The sequence below is a fragment of the Lissotriton helveticus genome, chromosome 7 (genome assembly GCF_964261635.1).
Source record: "Lissotriton helveticus chromosome 7, aLisHel1.1, whole genome shotgun sequence".
NCBI classification, from domain to species: domain Eukaryota; kingdom Metazoa; phylum Chordata; class Amphibia; order Caudata; family Salamandridae; genus Lissotriton; species Lissotriton helveticus.
Genome location: NC_136068.1, coordinates 855,408,533 through 855,430,698, shown reverse-complemented (window position 1 = coordinate 855,430,698; position 22,166 = coordinate 855,408,533). Strand labels below are relative to the sequence as shown.

The 22,166-nt window shown below is 40.3% G+C and overlaps 1 protein-coding gene across 7 annotated transcripts in view; it reads right to left on the bottom strand.

Annotated features, from left to right (window-relative positions):
- LCP2 (lymphocyte cytosolic protein 2) overlaps window positions 1-21,473 on the bottom strand; it is a 665,418-nt gene extending 643,945 nt beyond the window's left edge. For all 7 annotated transcript variants that reach the window (XM_078653368.1, XM_078653363.1, XM_078653365.1 and 4 more), the window contains exon 1: window positions 21,180-21,473. In XM_078653368.1, the coding sequence (XP_078509494.1) occupies window positions 21,180-21,257 (78 nt within the window). In that variant the 5' untranslated portion in view covers window positions 21,258-21,473. The remainder of the gene's footprint in view (window positions 1-21,179) is intronic.
- Window positions 21,474-22,166: the final 693 nt, after the last annotated feature.

The window sequence follows — 22,166 nt, the reverse complement described above, 5'->3', positions numbered from 1 at the left end:
TTATTGTCTCAGCCGTGCATCTCATTAGGCACGTCCCTTTGATGCCTGTATCTCGTGTTTCCCGATACCTCCCCTTTTACACCCTTTTCGACTCGCCCACTGTTTCCATCTTCCTCTCCACCTGTTTTAGTTCCTATTTTCGATCTGTTTTACTGCCGGTTGGAATTTGCTAATGTTGGGAAGATGGGTTTTTACAGTTGGGAACCACCAAATGTTTCCGCACTCATGTTCCGGACCTTATGTGCTTCAAAGTGACCAAAGCGACCCCTCTGAGGAATAATTATGGGAACCGGTTGTAAACTTTGTGTATCATGATGTCCTATGGGGAAAATCTGTATAAAAGGAGCGATACACAGAACCAATTTGAAGCAGTCTCCCCAAGTTGCACGTGTTGTACTTGTCGTGACTTCTGTGTTCCCTGCAGTAATAAACCTTGAATCTTTGACGTCGAAGGAAGTGTCCCGTGTCTCTGTAGTTTGTGCGCCGAAACAGGTATCCCATGAAGGTTATAGGTGTTGTTCCCTGGCACCGCTGGTACTGATAAAAGTCCAGTCCTTCACATGTAAGACCCTTAACGTGTCCTTGATTATCATAAATTGTGAGGATTGTTGTCACCATTTGCCTCTATTGAAGCTGGGCAGCCAACAATATTCCTGCATTTTCTCCTGGTTCATAATGCCTTCCTTCAAACTTACAAAGTTTGGTACAAAGGTACCAACCATATTCAACTCACAGAGTGTAATGGAGTTAAGAACCAATTTGGGTGTCTTCAGTTCGCTTCTATTGGTATCAATGGGTGAAGTATTGTTACGTCAATGGCTTTGATGGATTGTTCCAATTCAGTCTGTTCCAGTCTCAAGTGTTTCTTAGAGACTGTCTTGCCCCCATGCTAATGCCTTTCAGGCTGCCCATGGAGTTTGTGACAACACTACTGGCCTTTTCTTCTCCTTGAGCAAGGTGATAATGTGGTCTTAAAGTAGCTACTTCTCAGCTAGGAGTTTATATTAGAAAGTGCTCATTCATAATGTTCTGACCCCATTCCATAGTACTATTATAGCATGGTCAGAAAGCACCCAACAATATGTTGCAGTCACATATGTAAGAGAGGAAAAGGTGAGAAAGTAGTCACTGCATGATTGGGACCCATGTCTACATACCAGAAAGCTATATGTTATCGCGAGTCTCAATGGATCTATCAGCGATTATCACCTATAATATCTTGAAGTACCTCCCAACTGGCATTGCCAACATCCATTAGTACTTTTCTTTCAAGAAATGGGCTGGGTGCCACATTCCAGTCGCCTCCAATGTCTATAGGTGATGAGCCAATTTTGATGAAAGTCGAGATAGGTGAAAGAGTCTTTTAGACTTCAGTGCTTAAACTAGCTATACCACTAGGCACCTGTTGCACAGAGACTATCTCATAAGTATGCACTGCCACTTATGATCGTACCATATCTTTCAGATTGTATATGGCAGCTTTTTTGCCTATCAAAATTGTGAATACAGATGCCATTTACCAGTCAGGACCAATTCAAAGATCGATGGAAACTTTCCAGCTATGAAGGAAAGGTGTCTTGGGGTCTAAAAGGAAGTTTGGTACCATGGGAAGGGTCTGGTTCCCCGTATTGAAATCAACTCTCACTTATGGTGATGATGTCACCATCTGTAGAGGTGAAGACACCTAGAATCCAACACAAAAGGGGGCCATTACATTCCCTGGAGGCAAAGGAATTATATGCAAGTACCTTGCCTGGGACCTAGATATGGGAGAAAAGTGGGAGGCATAACTTGAAAAGAAATCAAGTAAGATCTACGTTAGAGTCTAACTGAAGGTCATGAGCTGAAATATGGGTTGAAGGCTAACTTTAAAGTTTAAGAAGTGGTCTAGGCTTCTGGCTACTGCCGCTGATAGCCTCTCAACCCAGGCCAGTGGTCTACAATGGGGTCATTACAAGCATTTGGGGAGTCTGAGCCCTAGGGGTAAGATGTGGTATCTTATGGAGTGACTGAAATGGGCTAAAGTCTTGAAAGTGAGTGGCCACTACTGTTCGGGAAGAGTATTGTAATTAGCTACTTGTTAATCCTCCCTGGCCTATGTGCTCTTTGTAGAGGACCATAGCCCTCCATTGTATCAGACAGCAAATTTAAGGCACTGGAACTTCATTCCCCAATAATGGAGAGCGGATGGATGGTGGTAAGGAAACAGCCAGCAGTATACCTCCCTGGGTGTGAGGGGGTAGCAGATTACAAGAAGACGAGAAAGCCTCACTTCAAGAACCTAGCTAGGTCAAGAAGTCAGTGGCTACAGACAACTCCCCAGTGTGTAGGTGCATCAAGGTGATGTGGGAGTTTGGATGGAATATGACTTCCACATCTCCTACTTGCCTGTATCCAAGTCTGTGAGGTTTTGTTTTGCAGTTGATCTTGATTTGCACCTGTCCACCATCAGAGCCTTCACAACTCGATTCATTCCCTCCTTATCTGAGTGTCTACATTGTGGCCTGCCTCTCACCTGATTATTTTGCGTGGCCCTTGATCACAAAGGAAGAGGCTGTTACATTGAACTTGACATTATGAGGGGGAGGGGATGTGTCCATACAGTAGTGTTAATGCTTTCCAAGATCTTTTAGGATCTGCATTTTCAAGTAGTCGATGTTAAGCCACATAGTCGAATGTTTTTAAAAGCCATGTTTAATATCTGATTTCCAGAGTCTGTATATCAGTGCTAAAGAGGACTCTCTTTTTCTGGTGATCTCAGAGAAAAGTTTTGTAGCTATTTCAAACTAGCCATTCCTTCATGCAGCTTGGATGATGTGTCAAGCTTCCTCATAGCGTAGGGAACATGCAATAATAAGTCTCGTATGAGATGCTTCTCCAGATCATCACTGTCAAATCTACATCTGTAGTGCCATGAAGTTGCCATTCAATAGATGTGGCAACTTGTTTGCCAAGAAGCCTGTCATATTGCTCTTAATATTCAATGGGATACAGTAAATAAACACATTGTCCCAATGGAATCTGTACTCAAAATTAATGTTTTTTTGGCACCTGTCAGGTGTGTGCCATTCTGTATTACTATTCATACAGGCCTACAGGTCAGTAATGTTCTTATCAGCCATGTTCTGTCTACTATAAAAAGGAATCCATGTTATAGCACGTTGATGTCACTGATAGTCAGTTCTGCTATTTTAGCGTCAGTGGCACACAACTTCATGCCTACTGAGATACGTTCTTTCATTATGGAATTTAGAGAATTATTCAGCCGAATAGGAGTACCAAGAGGCAGGTTTGCCTCAATACCCACCCTGCTCTGGAGAAGAACTACTTTATGGTAGGCTTCCCCAACTTGATAGCAAATTAGCCCCTCAAAGGATGGTACAAATACCGCTGGAGAGAATCACTGCCACTTAACAGAATTTGTATCCTTTTCCCCTCTGTGTACTAGCAAATAGCATTAGTAGAAAAGTGTTGGTGTGCCTCCTTAGTTTGAAAGCACACAAGTATCAGCCACTTCAATGTTTCTTCACATGGAGGCATTCTTGTTTTTTTTAGAATTACACTTCACACCACATACTTACAATCAACTTGTATCCACTGAACTAAAACAAAATTGCACTCCACAAAAATCAACCCCGTAACATGCCACACAATTCCACTACACACCATGCCACACAGTTCCACACAATACCACGTATTCCACACCACACAATTGAACGCCACACCATTCCACACCACACAACATAATTACACTCCACATAATACAACTCAACACCATATTATTCAACTTCACATACTTACAGTGTACTCCATACCACACAAATACACTCCACATAAATCCACTATATGCCACATAGCAACACTCAATATAAATACACTCCACACCATTCCACATAATTCCACTCAACATATTTTCAATCAACACCACAAACTTCCACTACTCACCACTTACATCCAATCCACAGCATAGAATTCCACAACATGCTTCAAAATACAACATCACACCACATAATTACACTCCACTACACAGCACTCCACGACACACAACATAACTCCACATAATTACACTCCATGTCACACAATCCCACTCAAAATAATTCCACTAGACTCAATACTACATAATTACTAACAACATAATTCCACTATCACACAATGCCACATTACACATAACTCTACTCAACACCCCACAATTTCACAACAAACAATTTCACGCCAACAAACATAATTCCACATACATCCACTCTACACCATACCACATTAACATTGACAATGCCAATAGCGCTCAGATTGCTGAGACCTATTGGATTTGCTAATGCTTGTTATACGTAGGGCAACTCGTGACCATTCTTACCAATGTGGGGAGTGATATGTTAGACAAAAAATATTCTTTTTAGCTGACCTAAAAATTCCAATGCTGCCTGGAAATCTCTTTTCTGCATGTCTCTACTCTCAAAGAATATTCTCCAAAATACTGAATCCATACCTGTTCTTTTACATATTTGGGCACCCTTGCCTCCCATTAGGAAATCCAGCCGTGGCCCGTGGAGGGAGTACCGGTGGGACAAAAAGGTGGGGCGGGGAGGGGCAGGGTGGGGGGGAGGGGCACGTTGGGGGGGTGCTAAAAACCGGAAAATTGATAATTGGAGGTGAGAAAACAATTTAATTAATAAAATGAATTTCGTAGCGCACGCTGTATTACTGTATTGTTCAGGATATGTGTATGTATTGCATAATAATTGCTATAAATATATATGTTGTTTGTAGCCCAGAAGAAGTCAGAGAGGAAACACGTTGGCTATGGTCTATTATCCTGCTGGAAAAGAATTTATGAATAAAGAATTTACTGAAAACAACTCTGCACTCAGCACCGCCCGCCACAATGTTAGGGAGGCATGTTGTGCACTTCCCTGCACAACATGGCAGGCCCTTCGTGGTGCCTGCCATGTTGTGCATGGAACTGCTGGGGAGTACCATAGGTACCCCCATGTGCACCCCCACACCCCGAAATCCCTGGGGCCAGCAACGGCCCCCCTAGCAGACACTGCATGCCTTTCCGTGGCAGCAATGCTGCCACGGAAAGGCATTCCTCAAACCACATTGTAATATGGCTGGTGGTGTCAAACAGACACCGCCACCATATTGCAGCCTTTTCCGCCTGGTCGCAAGTCTACCGGGGCGGAAATGCTGAGGACGGTCTTTCCGTCCGCCGCGGACCCCCCAGCCATAATAATATGGAGGGGGTCTTTCCTACAGGGATGGTGGGTGGATAGACCCAGCCGGGCCGGCGGTAACCACTGCCGGCCAGGCGGGGGCAATCCGCCCGCTATCCTAATGGACTCCATTGTCTTTTTCCTGCCTCTTTTGCTGCAGTCATTTTTGAGATGCCATTCAGTCTGTGCATAGACCATCCTGTTCCAATTAATTTCGTGATTCTATTGGTTTTCATGTGATTCCTAAGATTGAATGAGTCCAAATACTTTAGGGCAACCTACAAGTTAATTTTCATTGAAGCTAAAAGACTTCGGCATTGAACTTAATGATGTGTTCTAAGTAAAAGTCAAAATCGTTCTTGCAGTGGCTGTAGGAAGAGTACTAAAGTCTGATTCACACTATCCTACCTCAACCACTGATTTGTATTTTGTGGTTGGTTGGCAGTACATTGTAGGGGCAAAGCTATTGATTAAGTGTTCAACAAGGATAAAATTGGGGTGTACCTTTAAATATTGAATGCAAAAAAATTTAATTAACCGGGAAGTCCTTCTACTGCAAACAAGTGTACCCTGTTTCAAAAAAGAATTACTGGTTATATACTTTAGAAAATTTAATGAAACAGCTGCTCATCTGTAAGAAAATAAAAACAACAATTTACCATTTTTTTCTTGATGATGCTTGCAATCAATCTATCATATCTTAGTGTGAAAACTGATGTTGAATATCTACATAATTATAATTGCTCTTCCTTTTACAATAAAATATCTTGAAATTATATATTGTTCGTCCTTACAAAATACAATATCTTTAACTATAAATGTGTATAACTTTTATTCAGTGATTCCTAAATTTCTGCAGATGATAGTGTTCTCTGTTCTAGTTCACCATACAAATGAGAACCTATATTTTTGTATCATCTGTATATTATAACGGTAATACTAGTGAAGTCACTAGTGTAATCTTGTGACCTTCTAGTTGGGCTGAACGTTAGTACATGTTAGCAGCCGCCGCCCGTGGAGGGAGTTCAGTGGGGCAGGGAGGTGGTGCGGGGGAGGGGCAGGGTGGAGGGTGGTAAACAACGGAATATGGATAATTGCAGGTAAGTAAACAATTTAATTAATAAAACAAATTTTGTAGTGCGCGCTGCATCGCATTTTGCGATGCAGGGTGCGCTACGAAATTCTGGGGGACAATTACTGCAGCCTCTCCTACTCGCTGTCACTGAACTCTCTCATTACACGGATTTACCCGCTGCTGATAACTCTCTCATTCAACGACATTACACGCGCCTGCTAACTTCAACCAGGGCTGTAGCCGGGCTCAGGCGGCGGATCACTACACCAATTACACGCACCTGCTAACATCAACCAGGGCTGCAGCTGGCCCTTCTCCGTCCCTATTCTAATGAAATAAAAAATGTTGTCTACCGCGAGATTTTAAGATAAATTGCCCTTGCCAAATACACACATTACACACATTCTTTTTCATACCCGGACAACGTCCGGATGGGCTGCTAGTTTTGTATAAAGGTTGACTGTGAGTGAAAGCAAAGAAGTTCGCTGGTGAAACTTTGGTCTTATATCACCTAGAAAGGGTAACACTGAAGGAGTAACAGGTTCTCTTGAGCTTGAATGAAGGGTAAACGCAAGGTTTTACTCGCAGGGTAAGAGGAGCAATTCTGGGTCTACAGAATAGGTTGAAATCTATCCTTTGTTTAGTGGAAAAGGCAGAGTAGTGAATGTTTTAATGTTGTTACTAACGGAATTTAGTTAAAGGAAGAGTAAAAGAAAATGTTTTCGTATTACCTTGTGAAGGGAGGATCAGTTGCCCCGAGTTGCACTGATGTCACAGAGAGCCACGCTGGGATAGGTTGAAACAGCGGGCGTGTGACTGACGTGAATTTTAAAGGAGGGGTCAGTAGTAAGGACCAGAACTGATGACATCAGGAAGGCTGCAGTGGCATTGGTCAAACCACAAGCGTGAGCTGCAATCTGATTGAGTGATTGGATGAAAACTGTTTTTAGATTGGTTCGTGAAAATTTGTATGCTTGATTCCCATTTGCCTTTTTGTGCGAGTCGCCCTAACAGAAGAGCTCGAGGATTTGCAGATTATTGTTTCATGTATCGAGTATCTAGTATGTATGGACAAAAGATAAAAATGTCATTTTGAAAGAAAATTAAGAATTTCTTTAAGAAAGAAAACCTTTTTTTGACTAGAGAAGGAATTCCTAATCGCCACCTAAAACGCCTCCTTTCTTTACGATGATGGAGAGAGGATATCATACATGTGTATGGATGGCGAATTGGATGGAATACACAAAAGATGATGGTGTTTCAGCTTTTCCTGAGCATGGTACCTTTAATGGAAGATTTTTTCAGAATTTGAGGATGCGGATGAATATTTCAGATCTGAGACCTAGGTTAACTCAGTATGAGGCATTAGAAGAATGGGAGACTGAGTCATATGAGCGAGAGAAAAATCAGAGTGGAATATATATGGGTAATTTTCCTTGGTACTTGCGGGAGACACATGAAGGTCCGATGAAGCAATGGAGAAAAGCAATGGTATCAGAAGGTTTATATCCAGTGTTAATGGCTGAGGAACAATCAGGAGGGAAGAGTAAAGAGAAAACAAAACACATAAAGTGACAGGTTATGGTGAATCAGATGATGAATTTATGGAAGATATTTTAACTAAAAACCCTCCACCATACCAAGAAGGACCAAGTAGATGTACCCCAAGCGCACCTGTATTGGGACCACCATTGATTCCACAAAGTCGACATGACCCAACAGTCAATAGGGTACTTCAAAAGAGGGAAAAGGAAGTGTTAAAAAAAATAGAGAAGAATTAATACATAAGATAGGTCAATTGAATTTGAACCCTGAAGCATTCACATTACCAGTAACTATAGGTCCTGTTGTTCCATTATATGGAGATAAAGCAAATTGCCCTAAACCACCAGCTGTAACAACTCCCTTGAGTAACCCCAGAAAAGAAACTGTGATTATAGACGATCAAGCCAGTGAGTGCGATTCAGTAATTTCATTAATGGATCTACTGATAAGAGACTCAGTAAGTGAATCCCCAAAAAGTTTTCCACCCAGTAGTTCAAAAAATCAGTAGTATCCTCTGGAGCCAGAAGTGCAACAGCAGTAACTCCAGAAGATTTGGAGAGATGGTCACAGGGAATAGAAAAACAGAGTACACCCCTAAAATATTAGATATTTACAAACTGAAAGTAGAATTGGATGAGATGATAGCTGGAAACATGGGAATAGAAAGATTGAACACTTACAATGAGGAAGACTTGATGATCATTTGTAGAAGTATAACTAGGAATGCGAGATTATTTCATGAGAAATTTACAGAACTTGCCTCTGAGATGGGGATTGAGATAGGGAGATCAAAAGTGCTACAGAAACCATAGCGAGTGGAGGTTACTGACAAAGATTTAGAAAACATGAATGTGTCAGGAAAGAAGTTACAGGTAAAGGAGTTGTTGAATATTTTGCAAAAGTGGGGAGACATTGACAGGTTGAGAATGAGATGGACAAGGAAAAATGAGGAAGTACATGCGAAAGAAGCATCTACTGCATATATGTTAAGAGAGTCAGGAAAAGTAGAAAGGTTGTGTCCTATGAGAGAGGTACCTGGTGGTGGATATTTTCACGTTCCATGGAGTCGACAAGATATTTTGTCATTTACAAACGATTTCCCTAAATTGAGAGAGAAACCAGTTGAATGGTACAAACAAGTTGAGAGGTCTGTGAAGGTTTGAAGGTTTTGTTGAAAGGCTTGGATGATCTATTTGATATAGTGGTACCCGCTGATTTATGGACAGAATGTAAGATCACAGTTGATTGACCAAGTGAAGAGTATCCAAGAGATGCGAAAACAGGAGCCCCCTCAGATGAAGAAATATCACCAAGTAATTACTTTCCTGAAACGGAAAATTCCTCCTAAAGAAACAGATTGGTTAAAAATAGACAGAAACACCCAAGAACTAAATGAATCTGTTCATGCGTATTATGAATGGTTACTGCAAGTGTTTAAAGAGTATAGTGGCTTTGAAAACATTGGAGATAAGGATATGGGTCATTTTGTGTATTGGATTTGTGTACGGTGTGAAGCCAGAAATTAGTCAGATGATTCAACAGCACATATTGTGTTAGCAGGGAAAGTCCATTGACAACATTTTAAAATACACAAAATATTGTGAGGATGATATTGAGGCAAGGTATAAGAAGTTAAAAGAGAAAATGATGTGCGCACAAGTGAAATTGGCAGAACAACAGGAGATTAAATTAAATAGTCAGGCAGATTGTCAAATGAAAGAACAGAGTCAGAGTGATCATGCGGTAAATGGCGGTAAATCAAGAGGACGAATGAATAGAGAGGATGCAAAGAAGAAGTTTCCGTGTCATGGGTGCGAATGGTGGACATTGGAAAAACGAGTGCAAAAATATTCAGAACCCAAAATTTAAATCTACAGACGCAGAATGAGGTGCTTATGAATCAGCCGCCACAGCAGGTTGTTAATCAACAGTGTCAGGTGCCAACGAGCCCCTATGCCAAATTTTGTGAACCAGCCAAAGTGCAGTGCGGATGCCAGATTTCAAGGAGGAAATGGTAAGAAAAATTCTGTGATTTCACTATACCTTTTACTGAATAACCATGAAAGTGAAGACCAGCAATGACGATGCCTGAGGGGGGAGGAAGAGGAGTGCGTACTCGTCACATCCCTGCCGATAGATCAGTCAGGACCATTTATTGATCGGAAAGTGGAAGGCAATTATATCACTTTTCTATTGGATACTGGTGTTACCTGTTCTACTGTGAGAACAGCAAACATCCCAAACCTACCCCTCTCGGGAGAAGCGATCCAAGTAGTCGGAGTGTCGAATCAACAGATTAGAACCCCAACTACAGAACGTATGGAGGTTCATATTGGAAATTCCGTGGTCTGTGATTCCAGTCCAGTGAATTTACTAGGAAGAGATCTGTTGTGCAAAATTAACTCCACAATTTATTGCACCCCTGATGAAGATATTGTATACAAGCTAATGCTTGCAAAACAAGGCACAGAGGTAGATTGAATGTATTCATTGATGACAAAAGATGACTTACCAGAAGAACTGAAAATAATTGTGAATCCAGAAGTATGGGATTTCACAGGAAAAGAAATAGGGCTAGTGAAAGTGACAGTGAAAGAAGGTGCAGTTTACCCCAACACCAGACAATACAAAATGAGTCCAAAAGTGAAAGCAGGAGTGGCTTCAGAAATTAACCATATGATTAAACAGGGCATTTTAAAAGAAATAATGAGTAGACCTTGTAATTCGCCTACAATAGGACTTAAAAAACTTAGGGGAAAGTACAGAATAGCCCAGGATTTGAGAACAATTAATAAAATGGTAGTGCCTTGTTCTCCTGTGGTGCCAAATCTAGAAGCAATTCTTTATCAGATCCCTTGCAACGCAAGCTGGTTTACCGTGCCAAGCCTTCTTCTCAATTCCCTTACATCCAGACAGCCAGTATCTTTTTTCATTTAAATTTGATGATCGTATCTTGGCATGGAACTGAGTTCCTCGAGGGTATACAGAAAGTCCCTCAAGTTTTAATCAAATACTGAAAAAGTGTTTAGAGAAGTTAGTTATGCCCAGAGATTCAGTTTTAGTGTGATGGAGCAAGGTTTTACACGTAAAGTGACTTGCTTGTACTCAACCCTCTCGTAATAACATTAATGTACTAATTAACATGTTTTTGTCTTATTAATATTGCATTACATGACATATTAGGTATCTAAGGGAAGCTTGTCAATGTGCTTTTACCAACAATAATCCACTTCCACTAAAATGGCTGCTACTACGCGAGATTTTCTACTTCGCATGCGTCTGTCATGCCCACGTGATATGCTTGGAGGGAAAACTTCTGCTTCTGCGCAAAAGAACTTAGATGGCTGTTATGTGTCCTAACGTGCAAGAAGCTTGCACCGCTGCCTTGCTAAGCTGTCTGTTTCACCTAATCTCTAACACAATAGTATAAAATAAAATAATGGGAGTAGAGTAGAAAGAAGTGGTATACAGTGTATTCATTTATTCTGTGTCTCTAAAACTGTTCTTTTCTATTTTTACATGTTAAACTGAATGGGCCTAAATGCTTTACTGAACTCCATCTTTGGAGAAACTGCAACTGCGCGACAAGTCCTGAAGTTACAGAAGCCAAAGCCTTGAATCATAGCCAAGACGGACTTGGAAGGCAGAGAAGAATGAACTTCTTTCCTTGACAGAGGAAGCTGAATTGATAAAATTGTTTATTAAAATAAAACATTTGATACATTTCATTACCGGGAGGAATAAAAAGAATATGGGTTGATAAAGTTATGGGAGGGGATGTCATGAATACATGATTGACAAGTTGCCTCTAGAAAAATATGGTGTGATGGCTACTCCTCGTTCTTGTCCAATAAAATTGTGGGATTTACACATTTGCAACATTTGGGAGTGGTACACTGATCTGAAAAATGGTATAACAAAGGTAGGCTTAGTTAGTTAGATTGTCTGACTTGTCCGAATAGCTGACCTGTCACTGACCCAACGCACTCAATAGGTGATCAAGAGCAGAGTTGCTGGCGAAGCACTCTGTCAGAAGATTCGATAATCCAATCGGGGTTATTGGGAAGGAGATCGATGACCCAATCGAGGTTCGACTGTTAGCTGCAGAGAGGGTTTTCAACGCTGGCGTATGAACATTAACTGTGGTGCGAGTCTTAACCTGTGGTGGTCCTGTCTTGATCCAATTTGGTCCATATCCTGTTCTGGTTCTGATTTCTGGCTTGCACCTGTTCTAACCTACTGGCACCTGTACTTGGGATTATCGTACTCTTTAATTGAGCATGTGACCAGGATTGGTCATCACACCGAAATAGGTAACTATAAAGCGTGGGTTTGTCATTGTTCTGTTTTTTCTTTCTCTTACCCACCCTCTGTCTAAATGCTTAACGATATTTTTCTCCAAATGCATTTGCAATGTCACATTTTTAATAAATCTGCATTATTCTAAAGAATAAGAAGTTAATCTGAATTTCATGTTATCATTTTTCTAAAAATACTTAGATAAAGATTTAAAACTTTTCCTGAGTTTGTGGTTATTCATAAAAATATTAAATGTTATTATTGCTACCTATTTTCTCTCTAACTCCCTTGATCCTTTAGGACGTAGGTATCGGTGACTTGGATTGGTAAGATAAATGGTGTAAAATCCAAATGGTAAAAACCCCAATTGAATAGAGTGTGTAAATTTACCTGTTTAATATATACATAGATATATGGGCCCAGGTGAGTATGTTGAGCAGGTGAGCTTGTGTTCTATCAGTTATTTTGGTAGCAGAGGATGGTTTGGGATTAGTGTAGATAGATAGATAGTATATATTGATTATTGATTGATTAATAATTATTGATTTTATGCATTAACCAAAACTGTTCGTATCTGTTTTATGTTTTGTCTGGAAACACCGGGGCAGAATAGCAGATGGTAAATGGAAGCCATTCCGTAGTGAGGTCACTTGTTTGTAGAAGAAAGTGCATGGTTAGGTAAAACCGGAAGCACTGCGTTAGGGATTTTTCTGAATAAATGTGTGAATAATTGATAGCAAAGAGTTTGCTAGTAAAACTTTAGTGTGATATCACCTAGAAAGGGTCACACTGAGGGAGTAGCAGGTTCTTCTGAGCTTGATTGACAGCAAAGGGGTGAATTGGTGAAACTTTGGCCTTACATCACCTAGATAGGGTAAGCCCGAGGGAGTAACAGGTTCTCTGATGCTTGTGTGAAAGGTAGACGGAAGGGATCTACTTGTAGTGTGTGAAGAGTAAACGGAAGGGAGTTACTTGCAGTGAATTAAAATTCATTCTTTCCTTTTGAATTAGTTACTCAGACACAGTGGTGAATATTTTTATGTTGTTAATTAATAAAAATGAGCATTTAAAGTGAATCGAAATAAACTCTCGTATTACCTTGCAAAGGAGGGACTCAGTTGCGGAGCTGCACTGACGTCACTGGTATTGATTGATACAGCGGGTATGTAGTTGAGGTAGTTTTGTAAAGGAGGGGTGAGCACAGGAGCATGAGAACTTGTCTCACGGAAAAAGCCACGCAACCATTGGTTGAACTTGTGTGTATTCTAATCATTGATTGGTCATTGTAAATAAGAAAATTGTTTGCATTGGAAGCTTTTTGTAATCACAAAGTAAAGCGGCATAAAATATATGTGGCATTTAGATCCAGGATTCATAGGAAATCGACCAGATAGAAAATATCTAGGTTTTGCTAAAGAACAGATGATAAGAGGAAGACCTTATATCATGTACGGAGATAAAAGAAAAATGTTGTTTGCCAAGAAAGTTAAACATTTCCTTAAAAATGATAAGTCAATAAAAACCAGAGAAGGGATTATTATTCCACCACCGAACACTCCTGCATCATACATGATGGTCGAAATGGGCTACCATACTTGTATATGGTTAGAAAACTGGATAGAATATACAAAATATGATGGAATTTTTGCATTTCCAGAAAATGGTACCTTTAATGGTAGAGTTTTGTATAATTTAAGAACACGCATGAATGAATTAGATCCAAGACCTAGATTAACCCAATATGAGGCATTGGAGGAATGGGAAATAGAGGCTTTTGAGCGAGACAGATTCAGAAGTGATAAAAGTATTAGTACATTTTATCCTAAATTTCCTAAAGAGAAAAGAGATAAGCAGATGAAACAATGGAGACAGTCCATGTTAGTGGAAGGATTATATCCTGCCCGAGCTCTAGAAGAACAAACAGGGATTAAAAGTACTGAAAAAACTAAAAATGTAATGTCAAATGCTGATCCAGAAGAAGATTACTTGGAGGATTTATTAATGAAAAATCCGCACCTTATAATGAAGAGCAGAATCAGACAAATGCTAGTGCTCCGTTCTTAAAGCCACCTTTAGTTCCGCAAGTATTACATGAGGCATAATTAGAAAAAACATTACAGGAAAAAGAACGAGAAGCAATACTTTAGCAAAGGAATGACTTAATTCAGAAAATACACAGTTAAATGTCAGTCCTGAAGCCTTGACAATTCCAGTAACTATAGGTCCAGTTGTTCCTTTATATGGAGAAAAACAGACTAGTCCCAGTCCCAGACCTCCTTTTCTAACTACACCTGTAGTACAACCAAGGAAAGAAACATTAATAGTGGATGACCAAGCAAGTGAATGTGGGTCAGAAATTTCTTTGATGGATTTACCTATAAGAGAACCAGTAAGTAGTTCAGCTAGGAAAACCACACCTGTACATACTAGAAAGGTACAAATAGAAAGCTCTTCAGGTACGAGAAATGCAACTGTAGTTACTCCAGAAGAAATTGAAAGATGGTCTTGAGAAATAGAAAAACCAAAATCACAGTCAAAGACTTTGGATATTTTTAAATTAAGAGTTGAACTAGAAGAAATGATTGCTGGAAATGTGGGATTAGATCGATAAAATGTAGATGAATTGTTGTTTATATGTCGGAGTATCACCCGGAATACAAAAACATTTCATAAAAAATTAACAAGTCTGGCAAGTGAAATGGGAATTGACATTGGTAAATCAAAATTGTTACAGAAACCATATCGAGCTGAATTTTCTGACAAAGATTTAGAAAATATGAATGTGTCAGGTCGTAAATTGCAAATCAAAGAATTGCTAACATTGTTGCAAAAATGGGGTGACGTAGACAGATGGAAAGCTAGGGGGTTAAAGAAAAAGGAAGAAGCCCAAGGAAAAAGCACTGTATCAGAATATATGATGAAGGAAACAGAAAAAGTGGAAATATTGTGTCCAATCGGAGAAGTACCAGGTGGAGGTTATGTGCATGTTCCTTGGTCCCGACAAGATATATTGTCATTTATATATGACTTTCCAAAACTTAGAGAGATACCTGTAGATTGGTACAGACAGGTCGAAAGATTTGTAAAGGTTTCAGAAGTGCTATTAAGGGATCTCGATGGATTATTCGACATTGTTGTTCCTGTCGATTTATGGATAGAATGTAAAATTGCAGTAAATTGCCCAAATGAAGAATATCCTAGAGACCCAAAAACAGGAGCACCGTCAGATGAGGTGATGAGAAAGTATGATCAGGTTATACTGTATTTGAAAGGGAAAGTACCACCAAAAGAGACAGACTGGACAAGAATAGACAGAACTACCCAGAACAAAGCTGAATTTGTGCATGCATATTATGAACGTCTTTTACAGGTTTTGAAACAGTATAGAGGTTTGGAGAATATTGACACCAAAGATATGACACATTTTATCTATCGCTTTGTGTCTGGGCTAAGACCAGAAATTTCGCAATGGGTTAAAGATAATAAAATCTGTTGGCAGGCCAAACCTGTAGATGAAATACTGAAATATGCAAAATATTGTGAAGATGAATTGGACAATAAACAAAAGATTTTGGAAGAAAAAGTAATGTGGGAACAGGTAGAATTAGTAGAAAAACAAGAACAACAATTGAAAAACATGCAGTCTCAAGGAGATGGAAATGGTAATAAACCAAGAGGGAAATTTAATCGAGAAGAAGCTAAAAAAAATGTCCTTTTCATGGGTGTGGCAAGTTGGGGCATTGGAAGAACAAGTGTAAGGCTGCACTAAATAATAATAATAATTTGAATCCACAGACGCAGAATGAGGTATCGAAAAAGCAGCAAAAACAGGTAATACAAAATCAGTTACCATTGGCACCTATGCCAAACCCTGGGAGTCAACCTGCATACAGTGTAGATACCACAAGCTGGGAAGGAAGTGGTAAAAGGGACACAGTGACACCCCAATTTCTTTTGAGTGATTCGTACTTTGATGAAGACAGTTTCTGACGTTGCCTGAGGGGGGAGGACGAGGAGTGCGTACTTGGTGCATCCTTGCAGGTAGATCAGTCAGGTCCATACATTGAGGGAAAGGTTGAAGGAAATGATGTTACTTTCCTGTTGGATTCTGTCCTACCCAAGGAAGGCAAACAAACGAACACAGCCATCGCTCCAAGAAGCATGCCCTAATGTTAACGGCCGTGAAACTTTATATTTGTTACATGTCAAAACATAATTCTGTAATGTGTAAATACCAATAAAAAAATATATATTTTTTTAAGTAAACATGCTCAAAAACCACTTGTGTACAATGTTTACACTAGTGCCTGTGTGTAAAGTATCCCACGAATCTTTAACACTTTCACTTACGAAGGCAACAATGGCATTGATGAAAATCACTATTGTAGTAGCAGACATTTCAAAAGCAACATCAGTGCGAACAGACATTGTGGAGACATGTTGTGAAACGTGTGTCGTACGGTGTGAAATACAAATAAAATTACACTTACTCCGAAAGTAAAACATGTACCTCCAGCCGAACTAACAAGCATTTGAGGAGTTTATTCACATAAAGAAATACCAGGATGGCATGATACTAAAGTGTGGGAGTATGTATAAGTTCATGGATAGCAATACTTGTGTGCTCTTCACCTGCCAGGACTTGCCAAGTCAAGCTAAAGTATAGAATAAATCTAGGGCCAGATGTAGGAAGCCTAATACCGGTCGGTAGCGGCCGAAATTACCGAATTTCGGCCGTTACCGACCGGTATTAGGCTTTTCAGATGTAGGAGGCCACATTTCAGGATTCAGTAATTTACCAAATCGATAATTTAAGAAATCGGCAAATTACCGAATTCCTAAAATACCGATTTGGTAAATTACCGAATCCATAATGTAGGGAGCACTCAAGTGAGTGCTTCTTACATTTAAGGATTCGTTATTTACCACCAACTATTAGTTGGTGGTAAATAACAAATTCCTTTTAAAAAGCAATTTTTTGTTTTTATTCAGTGCCATGTGACAGACTTACATGCATGTATGTGTGTCACATGTGCACCCATGCACTATTCAGGGGTGCAACAGGGTGTCAATGTGACACCCTGCCACCCCTGAAAGTTCCCCCTATTACCGATTCAGTATTTACCGAATCAGTATTTACCGAATCGGTAATTCCCATTCATTCCTATGGGCCTGGAGGCCCTTAGGAATAAATGGGAATTACTGAATCGGTATTTACCGATTCAGTAAATACCGAATCGGTAAATACCGATTCTTAATTACCGATTCTTATCGATTCGGGAATTTTTATCGAAAAATTATCTACATCCCATTTACCTATTCTTAAATACCAAATCGGTAAAATTCGGTATTTAAGAATAGGTAAATTGAGATTACCTACATCTGGCCAGTAATTAGGAAGGGGGCCTTGAATGTGCAGATAATCCCCTCACCATAGTATTCAAATGCACTGTGGTCTGTGGAATTATCCTTACTTTTATCTTGAAAAAGAGAGAAAGGGCAGTCTTCTGTTTGTGCACGCCCCTGGGTTGGCATTCCTCACAGTACATTCAACTGGGTAAATGACTATGCCTAAACTGGCTTTCCAAGGTTAGGTGCATTTGTTTTTGACAGGTTAATATAGAGCGAACTCGACCGAGGTACTGGAGCGCTTTAGTTGAGTGCCAGTTAGGTCACATAAGGAAACACTCATTTTGTTAGCGAGATTTAGAGATGTGCCCAGGTTCACAAGATGTTGAGCCGAGAACCAGGTTCCCCAGTTCCAAAGGCGGCAGCTTTGGCCATAACGCCACATCCTGTTCCATTTAACGGCTGCCCTTATTCTGTACCTATTAGGATCAGGCAAATAAAGTTCTTATGCAGTTAAACTTCGGAATAAAGTTATTGCGCTAAAACTTCCACCCGTACAAATCTATCTAATTAAGAGCTCAGTTTGAAATTTGGACTCTGAAAGTGTATAAACAAGTAAAGATGTTCCTTGACCGAATTCGAGACAAACATTGTGGTCTAATCTAAACTGTCTAAAAAAGAACACACGTTTAGCCAAAGATAGACGCTCTCATCTTATCGAGAACAAATACCCTCTTCGGTTCTAATTCTTTTTGGGCTGGTTTTACCCTGAGGCCACTAGCCCTGGAGAAAGGCAGTTGATGCACCTTGCGGTCTGTACGTGGGATTTCCTGCCCAGAATCAGATACAGTGTACAGAATCGGAGTTCTCGCCCCCGAAGGCTTCACATTTCCCCTCTTTAAACCTGTTTGTGCCTCTACGAATTACGAATCATATAGAGAAGTGAGTAAGGGGGAAACTCCAGGTGTGCTGTATAACCCATACATCAGTCACACCTAGATAGGGATAAAATGCTGGGCCTTATTTACAAAGAATGAAGGCTGTGCAGTGCCCCAAGCCATTTGGCCGCGCCGCACTGCGTTATTTCCGAAGCACAAGAATGTGTCATATCTACAAGGATTAGACGATCCCTTTGCTCTCCCCTGAACTGGCACACAATTAGCTGCCATGCGCCTACGCAGGCACACTTGGACCATGGTGCAAGAATGCCTGCATCAAGAAGATGATTGTTTATGTTCAGGAAGGTGTCCCTTCCTTCACATAAACAATCTGAAATTGCGTTTTTCAACGTAGCATTCAGACGCATTTCCAGGTTTATGATTTCTCGTGAGTCTGGAAATGTGTCAGATTCCATGGGTGTTGCATGGGAACAACAACAACAACACCCATAGAGTGCCCCTTTTACCCAAAGTGCTGCATATAAAGGGGCAGTATGTACAAGGACAGAAAAGCCACGCAGGGTGGCTTTTCGAGTCCTTGTAAATACGGGGCAACAAAATACGCCGCCGGTGCTGATGCACCGTGGGCACAAGGAGTTTGTAAATAAGCCCCGCTGTTTCTGTCGAATCATTTTAGCCCTCTCAGAAGGATGTCTGTTTGTGTTAATACACCCTGCACAATTATATAAATATTACTTTTCAGGAGATTGATGTCACTGGTTCCTTTTACAGATTCCCACAACAACTATGCTCTATTATCATTGTCTTCTAGATCTGGCAGACCAAAATCTTTTTATGGGTAAACATGATGTCATGCAATGTCATGATGTCATACATATGCTCGATTTAAAAAATAGTGCTCCATAAAATCTTTTCGTTAAAATGTTTCTGAAACATACCACCGAACCAAATGGTAATATGTGGAGGCTCTTGACCACACTGAGGCCAAACCTGAGGAGAAAATTGTCATCTTTTTCATAAAATTATTTCACTAAATAAAGGCAGAGCAAGGCCTCCCAAGCCCTGTTCATTCAGAGAACCCAGAAAAACAATGATAGCTTGATATTTCAAATTCATCATTTATCAAAAACGTTATCACATGCATATGTTAATGTAGGAAATACCTACAGCAACAATTACATTCATAGTTCGAGCAACTAACATCCACGCCTGCAAGCATCGTCTTGGGACAGTGGATTATGTTACAGGTTGTACAGTCAAATGACTGGGTGGCCAAGTCAAGACAATACAGGTTTTCATTAAAACCTTGAGCATGCCTGAAATTATATGAAGAACAGTTTGTCATACCACGGGCAGTATTACAGAAAGTTACCCAGGGGCACAAAGAGCATGTCCATTCTTTTCTAGGGATAAAACAACATGTGCGCCCTTTTAGAATTACAGCTGGGTGGTCCCAAACTTACAAATGCCCACATGCCAATAGACCCTATTCATGCTGTAGACTCACTATTTTTGTAGTCGGAAATGGCTTTATTATGGCTGTCTCCGGTCTGAAATTGAGTCTGTGAATGGGGAAATACATTCTTCCAATTCTTTTTTTTTTTTTAATCTCCCACTTTCTTTTTCTATAATGTTGCCATGTATACAAATGTTAGCTTCACCACAGGATATCTACTGTTCATTGCCGGACTGGCAATACCTGGCATCCAGCGGGTGGCCGCTTTTGTTATCGTGGGGAAGGTTTTGTAGCAGCGCAGCAGTTTTAAAAGCATTGCAGAGTTCCTTGTACATCCAACACTTTTCAGGCAACAATAAAAATGTTCCAGGATAACTCTGGTGATGAATGTACTTGCTGGAGAACGATTGAGGTTTTGTCTGAAGGCAGTTTTGATTCATCTCAGGTAGTGCAGAGGGTTAATATGTCTGCTGCAAAGAGCATGTACTATGTAGATGGCAGAACAGTATTTGATGTGCATAGCTCAGTGGGTTACTGCTTTAGTCACAGATCTCCTTTTGTTACCGTGGTGTACACAAGTTACAATTATAATCTTGCACGGTGAGCTATGAACTGCCATCAAAGAGCTGCGTGCAAACTGCATGGTACGGGTTAGAAAGTTATATATTTTTCCAAGTCTTTGATTATTTTAATTTTGCTTAAAAGCCTTTGTTAGACTTAGAAATACATTGTTATTAGTAAAGTCAACCCTAACCACTGTGTTACATTCTGAAACCTGTTTTTCTGCTTCCCCAGACCAAGCGCTATAAATCATGCCTACCACGATGGATAACGTAAATCCTACACCTTGTAGTCCCCTTTGTCAACATTTTGTTTACACTGATTCACACAGGTATGATTGATTGTACCTGTATGTGAGTGTGATGTAAAGCGCCCCAACACTCTATTCAGGTAAGAGAGGTGCTAAAAAACATAGGAAATACATGCGAGAGAGGGACTATGAAGACATGAGAGGCACTGTTTAGAGGGTGATGGCGAGGGAATGATTGAATAACCCCAATAAAATTTGCGGTATTCTGGTGTACTGTAAAGTCAATATTTACTATACTTTAAAAAATGAACATAATTAAATAAATAATGAAAAATGTGTTGCAGAATGCACCGTTTTGCCATTTCCCCCCAAATCCCCCAAAGCCTCATTGTAGTGGTCAGGCCAGCTCGCTATGCACCCTTGGCGGTCTGGTCTGACTAAATTTGCAAGGCAGCTTTGGTTCCCAGACCAGCCCAGCTTGTGTGATCAACAAACTGCATCATACATAACAGTAAAAAGACACCGTGGTTCCTACCTTTCTAAAATAATCTGACAGGGTCTCCGGAGTCCAGGCGCTCACTTCGGATCGACTTGGCACGTTTCGCAAATCCATTTCTGCTTTTTTACAACTAAACCGATATATTCATATCACAGGGTGGCCAGAATGACACTGCTCTCGAACCCCAACACGACGGCAGCAAATGGACAACTACCTGGAGCGAGAAGGACGGGCTTTGTCACAATCGATTGCTCCGAATTGATAAATGTGTGGGCTACACCGCCCAAGAAAGGACTCAACTGCTTCCTCTTTCTGATGAATGTTCGCTTCTGAGAATGCGTGTCACTCAGCGAGCTCCTTCACCACTTCCTGCAGCAGTCTAAATAAGTAAACAAGGAAGTCTGTTTGAATGCTCAAATGCTCTGCATCGAAAGCTGCAGCCTTTATGAGCCTTTTATTAAAACGTTGCTGTGTGCAATGAAGGGTTCCGATTACCACACTATACTTATGTTCCAGCGATGGAGAACAACACTATGGAACCAAAAGGCCTGGGTAACTATATCTAGATAAAAAAAGTCGAGGTTGCATAAAAAACTTTATAGTCTACAGGGTAATAGCTACTGTTGGTGAAGCAGGTGCAATAGCGCCGGGGTGAATAGGGACCCACTGAGCCATGACAATACTGTATTTACTTCCCCAAGAACAGACAAAGGCGCCTTTTTTGTTGCCTGCAGTAGGCCCAAGACATCTTTGCTCCACTAATGTACTTTGCTAATAAGCCACAGCGCAATTCTGGATCCCTCTATGTTTTCACCTACAAATATACTGTTGGAATGTGTACTTATGAAATGAAAACTAAGCTTGGGAGCTAGAGAGCACTGAATAAAGAGCTTCGCTTACATTTAATGAAGGAAGTCAAAATCCATGGCTGAAATTTGGGAAGTAATTATGTTTTTACAAATTTAAATATATAATGTCTAAAATGCTGAGAGTGAATGCCTTCCTTAAAAAAAGTATTTAGAA